Source organism: Myotis lucifugus, unplaced genomic scaffold, assembly GCF_000147115.1.
Source record: "Myotis lucifugus unplaced genomic scaffold, Myoluc2.0 scaffold_160, whole genome shotgun sequence".
NCBI classification, from domain to species: Eukaryota; Metazoa; Chordata; class Mammalia; order Chiroptera; family Vespertilionidae; genus Myotis; species Myotis lucifugus.
The window spans coordinates 1,592,004-1,600,906 of record NW_005871208.1 but is presented as its reverse complement, the minus strand read 5'-3'; the positions used below and the strand labels follow the sequence as shown (position 1 = coordinate 1,600,906).

At 47.7% G+C, this 8,903-nt stretch overlaps 1 protein-coding gene across 4 annotated transcripts in view; it reads right to left on the bottom strand.

Annotated features, from left to right (window-relative positions):
• Positions 1–4,043: 4,043 nt before the first annotated feature.
• The window catches only part of EIF4B (eukaryotic translation initiation factor 4B), a 29,948-nt gene continuing 25,088 nt past the window's right edge, over positions 4,044–8,903 (bottom strand). For 2 of the 4 annotated variants that reach the window (XM_006095709.3, XM_006095711.3), the window contains exons 11-15: positions 8,478–8,691; positions 7,637–7,692; positions 6,973–7,081; positions 6,612–6,684; positions 4,044–6,106 (exon numbers count right to left, since the gene is read on the bottom strand). In XM_006095709.3, coding sequence (XP_006095771.1) covers positions 6,026–6,106; positions 6,612–6,684; positions 6,973–7,081; positions 7,637–7,692; positions 8,478–8,691 — 533 coding nt within the window. In that variant the 3' untranslated portion in view covers positions 4,044–6,025. The remainder of the gene's footprint in view (positions 6,107–6,611; positions 6,685–6,972; positions 7,082–7,636; positions 7,693–8,477; positions 8,692–8,903) is intronic. The other 2 variants (XM_006095710.3, XM_006095712.3) reach the window with 1 other exon arrangement.

The following is an 8,903-nucleotide window of genomic DNA, read 5'->3' as shown; positions in this document are numbered from 1 at the left end:
TTTCTTACCTCCCTAGGAGCCCGGATCCATTTCCCAAATTCGGGCCGTCTCGCACTCGTCTTCTGTCTGCCTTTTTCTTCCCACCTCTGCGGACCCGGCTCAAAAAGAGCTGGGAGGAGGAGGAGGCAGAGGCGCTAGAGATGGGAAGAGCCTGAGAGATTTGGGGAGAAGGTGGACACGGAGGACACAGGCCAAAGAACCCACACGAGCCAGACAGACGCAGAAGAAAAGGTGGGCGTAGGCCCAGAAGGTGGTAGAGACAGGACGGAGAACTGCCTCGGCCTCTCTCAGGTCGGCCCCTCCACAGGAGTGTACTTGGGATTAGGCCTGACCCCGAAGTCTGGACCCACCCGCGCGCGTGGCCTGGTGGGGCTAGCGCCACCTAACCACAGGGGCACTAGCTTCAGATGCAGATACCTGGGTCACCTGTGTTCCAAGTCTCTGGACACCCTTCCCTGGCCCTCTGCCGCACACGAGACTTCTCAGGTGTCACCTGTTCTCCCCAAAGGACTTACAGCCGAGGACCTCCACGCCAAGTTCAATACCACCCCCCACCCCACCACCTCCACACACACACCACCATTGCTAAGCAACTCCAGGCAGCCCATCCACTGCCCTGCTTTGGAGTTGGACAGTCACTCCCACTCCCTAGGAGACTTTTATTAAGTCGTCCTCACATTTGACTCAAGTCCCAGGCTTCCAGTGGGTGTGGAAGTTCATTCTGTGGTTTAATAGCATTCCCTTCTTTTGCAGTGTCTGGATCTGCCACTGGGTAGTAACTTCTTGTAATTGACTTACGGGGCGGTGGGGCAGGTTTGAGCTGTGCCACCCTGGAGGGGACGGTAAAGGAAAGGGATGTCTTTCTAGAAGCTCTGAATCTGTATCCATTCCCAATTCCCCAATGTACTATAGCTGTGAGCACTTGCTGAACCTTTCTCCCTTCCTTCCCTCCCTACTGAATTTTCCGTGATGAAAACTGCAGGGGGGCGGGGGGGAGGCGGGGGCAGCGTCCAGGGGGAGGTGGCTTCTGAGGAGCCAGGGCCCAGGGCTCAATACCCAATGTCTGCTCAAAGCAGCTGGTACCATCAACTCTAAGGCCCTCCATCCTTTTAATGCTCAGCCTGCCTTTGGCAAGAGCTGGGAAGTCTGGTTCTGATTACTGGGGGTGGAGCACCTGATTCCAATCTGTCCAATCTGGCGGCAGGGAAGAGGCTGTGAAGCAGCACATGGTGACAGTGTGGGTCCCCCAGAGACTGGCATTTGGGAGGGGTGGATGTTGCTGGGACTAGGGAGCCATGATCTTACTGCTCTTGGCTGAGTTGGTGTCCAACAGGCAGTCCAAAGGTTAGAGCAGTCACTGGGGTCTGGAGGGAGGGGCTGGGGGATTGGAATGGAGCTGGGGAGGGAAGAGGTTGGGAGGACAGACAGGGGTTAGGAGAGCAACAGGGATCAGAGGCTACTGGAGGGGGTAGGGCTGAAGGTCACTCTGTATTTTGGCAAGATTTGATTATGTAATTGAGATATATGCGATATGAAAATTGGTTCAATTCTTCGGAGCAAATGCTAGTTCTTTTACATCTTGCCTTTCCCAGGGTTCATTAGAGTCTTTGGTTGGCCCTAAGGGGGTAGGTTCTACTCTCTAAAGGTACCCAAGGAGAGATTGGGACTCAGCCAAGAGGCACTTGATTGAATCTCAGAGCTGTGGGTGGACTAGAGCCTTCCACTCAAGCGGGTGTTGCTGCCCTTCAAGAGGAACCGCTTTTGAGGTTCCCAGGAATTGGGAGAGGATCGTAAGATGGGTAGCTGAACTACCCGCTCCGACTTGATGCCTGCTCTCAGTATGGGGGAAGGAGGCTGCAGAAAGGAAGCTGATGAGAGGCTGAGAGTGAAAAATTATACAGGAGGTAGCTTGGTGGGAATGAAATACAAATGGGTGGCACATAGGGCCAGCCAGGCAGACCAAGAGCTGAAGAAAGGGGAAAGGGAGGAGAAAGCCAGGATGATGTTAGAAAAGGTGAAACAATTTTAGGAACACCTTCTCACCCTCCCTCCATGCAGGTTTTCTTACCTTGATTATGCAGAGGGCAGCCCATCTTGGCACCGAAGGCTGAACCTCCTCTTCCATGGTCTGGGGTGATCCCATGCCTGTGGCCCAGTGTGTTGAGATCCTTGGGGTGGGGACTATAGGAGGAGGGCACTGAGGGCTGGAAGAGCTCTTGGTCAGGGGAACTTGTGGAGGGCTGGGCGCTGGGAACCAGGAAGAGTGGGGGGAAGAGCAGAGCTGACCCAGAGGCGGATCTCCTGGCTGAGGACAGAGCTTGTATTGTCCAACCCGAGGTTGCTGCAGTTGGGCGGGGAGCAGCACAGCTTGCCTCTTCCAAACCCCTTCTTTCTGGTGAGGTGGGAGGGTGAGGGAAGGCGAGTCCCCCCTTCATTTGTGGCCCTAGGGGCTGCTATGGTTGCTGAGAAACAAGTTTTATTTGAGAAATAATGCTTCCCAGGAGCAGATGTGTAGCTCTCCCACTTCCTGCGAAACCAGATGCTGTGAGCTCATTTAGCACTTGAGGTAATGCCCGCAGCACTGACTGGGACCCTCACTGCCTTGGGATCCGGAGCCTAGTGCTTGATTCTGTTTAGGAGAAAGTGGGCTACATGGTCCGTTATACACATGGGACCCAACCAGCCTAAAATCGGTCCTTGTAAAGTAGGATGTCATGCCTACACCCTTCTGGTTGCTTAAGATTTGCAGCAAAGGCTGGCCAGGCCTGAGATGCATTTCTGCTGTAGGGCTCTGAGCGGATGGGGGCGTACCAGTGCCTACCTTTCCCCAGACTTTACCCTTTGGGACGTAGGAGAGGGGGTTCCTTCCTCCCTGCCCTTTGCTCAACCAACTTGAACCTCCTTCATGTTAGCCTTTCCCACTTTTATGCCCAACTCCCACCGCCATTCTCCCAAACCTCAGTATTGCAGCGAGGGGAGTGGCTCAAATGAAGGCTTGGAGAGCGTGACGGACTGTGGTGCCGAAGCGGCAGTTAAGCACGGCCATGTAGGTTCCAGACAGCCTGGGCAGGGCCTTTTCCCTTCCTACCGACACCCACATGGATAGGCTGTACAGTGAGCCTCTTTCTTATCCCTCAACTTTGAAGAGATCAATGTACCAGCAAGAAACCAGAACACCAGCTGCTGGTCGGCCCAGGGGAAAGCCACTGTGTAACTACGCTCCCGACTCCCTTCACTTCCCCCTACCCTTTCCTCTTGGCTCCTAGTCCCCAGAACTGATTGAGGTTTCCTGGGCTTTCTGTGCTCCACCCACTTGTGACCTTAAGGATTCTCTGCCACTCTCCTAACCTCTTTCCTGCCCTTGCAACAATGAACAGCTTGTCCCTCTGTTTGGAAAATTCCCACAAAGTCTGAGCGATGATTAAAAATGGTAACCTAGCCCTGGCCAGTGTGGCTCAGTTGGTTCAGCTTTGGTCCCATGCACCAGGTCACTGGTTCAATTCCTGGGCAGGGCTCATGCCCGGGTTTCAGGCTTGATTCCTAATTTGGGGTGTGCAGGAGGCAGCCAATGTTTCACTCTCATATCAATGTTTCTCTCTAATAATCAATTAATAAATCTTAAAAAGTGGTAACCTAGACTCCATTCTGCCTGTGCAGTTCAACCCAGGAAGAGGCCGAATCTTTCAATAGCCTCAATAGCTGAAGGGCGAGGTTTATGGAGGCATCGCCTCAAGGACATGAGGCTTTATCCCCAGAGCTCACACTTCATCTTAGTAAACAAACAGCATAGGAAACGGAATGCAGATATGCTCAAATCATATTAAAAGTTAACACCAGGCAAAAATGCTGGAGGGGAGTTGATGTGAATTTCTAGTTCTTGGGCCTCAATGACCAGATAAATTCCCCTTGTAAACCCTACCCTCTGTACTTGCACAAAATGGTACTCAGAGATGGGAAGGCAGGGTAGCAGACTGTCCGTGGGGAGTCCACAAAAAGGACTTGGGAGCATGGAGTGTATCGTTAAAGAATTTCAGCATTAAAAATGAACTTTAAAGATCAGATTTATTTGGAGAAAACAAAAAACCCCCATAACCCAAAGGATGGGATTCACATCTCAAGACATCTCCCAGGTAGTAAGTCTACAGATTACAAATCATTTTCATAGAAGATATTTTTGTACAAATTTTACATGTATCGAGTAGGACATAAATCCCTGTTTGTTTTAATGGGGGACATGGTAGGGGAGTGGGAAAGAACCGCTTTTTTGGACACAACTATTTGGAAGGAGTAGACTTGAAGAGGGCAAACCCTACCTTTTCGTCATCTACAGCAAATGGTTAAAAAAACCCTTTCAACCTCGGGTCTCTCTAAAAGCCATTTCCTGGCCATCCAAGCCAGTTAGTTACTTAACTAGTATGTTTTTTATGTCCACCGGGTAAATGATTCATTATGCCCGCTGCTGCAGCACTCGTAAACCAACACCCCGCATAGCTGGCCAGGCTCTAACCTAGGACTGATGGGAGAAGGGCTTGCAAACAAGAGACCAAGGTCTCCTTTCTCTGTAGGTACCAATATTGCCCATAAGGATTCCCCCTACTGAGCTGACAGTACAAAGGTGCACATAAAAGCAGGCACGTTAAGCTACTGTGTTGCAAGAGAAACCAGGACCTTGTTAAAGAGTTCTCTCCATTATCATTTATTTTCAAGGGAAGCTAAAAACAAAACAAAACCACACACTGATCTAGGCCACATTATAAATCCAAACACTGGTGTGGGATTTCAGTGGAGAAAAGGAAACTTGTAGGAAAAAAAAAAACCCAACCCCCCCAAACCCGCAAAATTAAAAGCCTCCAAACAAAAACCCCAATCAAGGTCATAAGAAAGGCTCCCAGTTTAACTGTCCCTATTTGTCCACCGCCCTTACCACCTAAGACCATTCTAGTTTTCTGAGGTGTAAAAGGGGTCAGGACTGAACAGGAGAGTCAAAGGCAAAGGAGCCAGGATTTACTTGAGAAGAGCAGTGATTCCTCATTTGACAGCTCCCAGGGGCGGATCCATATGCCTGGGGCACTAGGTCTGTGGCTTCAACAGAAGCTGCTTTTTGGGAGGTAACAGGAAAGAGTAGCATGAGGAACACAAGACAACAGTCTAAATTTAAAAGCTTCAAGATTTCAACAGAATGTGGGTATTTGAACGTTGAGAAAGGATAGTGTTTAAGAAAGGGAAAAACCAGGACACATAAGAAACTTGGGAATTCCCACACCCCTAAGTGCTTCCTGCTCCAGGAAGTAACCATTCATGTGTTTATTGGAGGTCACATCATTTTCCCCTATTTCTGGTTCAAAATAATTCATCACCTCCCCAAAGCTTCTTTTCAAACCACGATTTCCCCACTTATTTTGGTCACCAAGCAGTCCTATTCTTTAGAGGCCTGTAGACTCACTCCCAGCTACCCCCCTGGGGGGTAAAAATGAAGGCATTCCCCCTAGGCTGGCCCCAGTAACTCAGAATTAAATAAGAGGAGGGGCTGGCAGCCTCCTGGAGACTAAAACTTCAGAGACTAAACCTACCTTTCCAAGGATAGGGAATTTATTCAGATATTTGAGAATTCATAAATGCCACATTAGGATAATAAGAATTAAAGGTACAAATCTCATCCTCTTCCTCATACCTGCCCTACTGCCCAACCAGATTCCAGACATTGCATCCCTGTCACTGCCATTTTCCTAAATGGAGGCCCCCTAGGCACTAATCACACGGGCGACTGCATGTGTCATAAAAGTGCACAACTTTCCCATTAAAATGTGTCTGTCTTTCTGGCTATACTGACGATTCTCCAGTTAGTTCAATACTTTAAAGGCTGCAGCAGCATGCAAAACAATTTCATTTCATTTCACTTTTTTAAAAAAAGTTAAGAAGTCTCCAGGAGATGTGAGTTTTATTTTGTCTTGTCTGGCTAGAGGTTTGGTTTGCTCTCGAACGTTCCAGGGTAGAGAGAGACTTGGAGAAAACAGGATGTAGAGGTCTAGTCGGTGTAATCTTCTCCCTCGTTTTCATCTTCACCGTCCACAGAGAGAGCAGCATACTTGCTTGCAGAACTGAACTTCTGTAACAGAGAAGAGTGATAACGTGACCAAGGCCTTAAATTCTCACATCAAAATCCAAGAAACAGCCCAGCCGGTGTGGCTCAGTGGTTAAGAGTCAACCTATGAACCAGATGATTCTCTCCCACTATTGATGTTTCTGAATCTCTCTCCCATGCTCTCTGAAATCATTAAAAAAATATTTAAAAACAATTCCAAGAAACTGGATTCTGATACTTTAGTCCATGCTCTCTGAAATCATTAAAAAAATATTTTACTGAAGCATTTCCACAGCCGGGGAGAGCTGTCAAAGGCATGCACACGTGTTCTTACCCAAGTCACACATGACCCTTCATCTTGAAAAAGGGATGAGAGTAGTGAAAGGTAGAACAGAGAAAAATGCTAAACTTTCATTATGTCAAATGAGCAGCAGTGCCTTATTTCCAACCACTGTTTATAGCCCTAAATGTAAGGGGCTCAACAGGAAAAGCTAAGGGAAGTAGAGTTGGGCTGGCCGTTGACACTTACGGAGGCTGGACTTTCTTCAGGTTTCTTTGGCTCAGGTGCAGATCGGGAGTCTTGATCCTTTTTGCCATCTTTCCTGCAGAGATGAGTGTAAGGCCACATCCTTAGGAGAGGACTCTCCCCAAACCCGTAAGCAGTTCTGAAGCACTCAACAGGCACCTCCAGTCAACAGGTCTTGATACCTGGACACTTTGTGTTATTTCTAGATTCTCAGAACTGTAACTGTTTATAGTGATTGATTTTAGTTTGTTCACAGTGTGAGATCTGGCAATGCTTGGAGAACCAAGAACTTCTTAATTACAAAGACAGGGGTGCCTAAGCCTCAGACAATAGTTATCAACGACAGGAAAGAGAACACACTTACCTCTCTGACTCCTTCCAGTGGTCTTTGTTCCCTCCATCTCCTGGACCACGGCTGGAGTTCCCACTTTGGCCTTTTGGGACACTCACCCCATCCACTTTATTTTCATCTGCTTGAGTGGAAATGCAAAAATAAATGGAAGGCAAGTAAATAATTACCCTCCCTCCCCTAGGTTTCCTAAGGATTGGAGAAAAATGTGCTCATTATGTACCCAGGGAAATGAAACCTCACCCCAACCCAGACTTCCTTCCTAAGCCCTTCTTCCCACGTACTCTCTATATATAACACACACCCCTCCCCCCACATCAAGATCCACTAAAAAGTTCCACTGTAGGATTACGCCATCGCGAAAAGCCAACTGGCAATAAGGGCTATGATGCTGTGTTGTGAGTGACCTTGGCCTTGCAGATGGTGACATTTCTAATCTGTACTGAGCATGGTATTTTCCTTCCGATTCCCCCGCCCCCTGTTCTACCAGGAAAGGGCAGGGTTCCATGCTTTCTCTAGAGATCACTCCTGCCCTCTAATGGCAAGAAAAGGCAGACAATCTAAGAACCTTAACACAAAACCTGGTGCAAAATACACTGAAGTTCAGTATTTCATGACTTTATAGGCCTTTTAATTTAGGCCTCTAGCTGAACAAAACCTGTTCTCCTTTTGATCTTACCTTTCCTGGCTGGTCCTTCCTCAGACGGCTGAGCTGGAACCACTTTCCCCCCACCGCTAGAAGAAAAACATGTGATCACATCATCAGTTGTCTTAAAGAAGAGAAGAAACTTATCACTCTCCAAGCTCATAGAGAACCAAAAGTACATAACGCTGTGACACGTGAAAATACAACAACAACAAAAGCATTATCTGAACACTAAGTGCCATGTCCTTTAGAATCATCACAGTCACACAAGGCTAATATTATCTCTATTTTACAAATGAGGATCCTAAGACTTATGGAAGTGATCCTCCCATTGCCAACATGTGGCTGCTATGGGTTCTGAGTCTAGTATTTGCAGATTTTCAGGCACCAAAGGAATGTCAACTAGCTATAAAAACTCTAGAAAATGGAGCCATTGGTGCTCAGGAGCCAGCTCCATTATACCACTGAATCTGAACTAATAAAGTAGACAGGGTTAGGTGCTATCTAAGGCCAGCCCCCCTCAGAGCACTTTCTATCATGACATCACAACATTTAAGAGTCTACAGCTGCCCTGGTTGGTCTTGCTCAGTGGTTAGAGCGTCAGTCCGCAGACCAAAGGGCACATACTTTGGCTCGATCCCTGGGCCACGTCAGGGCCTGCTGTGCAGGAGGCAACCCATGTGTTTCTCCCACATCAGTGTTTCTCTCTCACCCCCCTCCTCCATTCCCTCCTCTCTCCTAAAAAAAAAAAAAAAAAAAGAAAAAGAAAAAGAAAAAATAATCAATGGAAAAAATATATCCTCCAGTGAGGACAGAAAAAAAAAAAAAAAAAAGATTCTACAGCTAACCAACTGCTGTTTCCAAGCTGACTCACCTTGTAGGGGATTGCTGCTCTGTGTCTGAGCTCTGAGATCGAGCAGGAGGGTTAGAACTTCGCTTCACCCAAGCATTCTCCTTTGGTGGAGGGGCTGGCATTACCTTTAGAGGCTGTTCAGGTTTGGGAGGCTTAGAAGTTGGAGAGTGACAGTCTTCCTCCTTATTGAATGTTTCATTTTCTAGAGACTTCTCACTCTCTCTCCTTCGTGCATCTGTGAAGCCAGAGTGGGGGAGGGTCAAATTATCAAAAATAGGCTTATTGTACAACCATCTATTAGGATCTCAACAGAGTGGGAAATGTTCTACTCCCATATTTACTGCTATCATTTTTCTTAAATACAGCCTCTAACTTGACTCCCAAAATATGAGAAAATGTTTCACGGATTCAAGAGAAAGTGGAAAAATGACTCTCCAAGGATAGCCC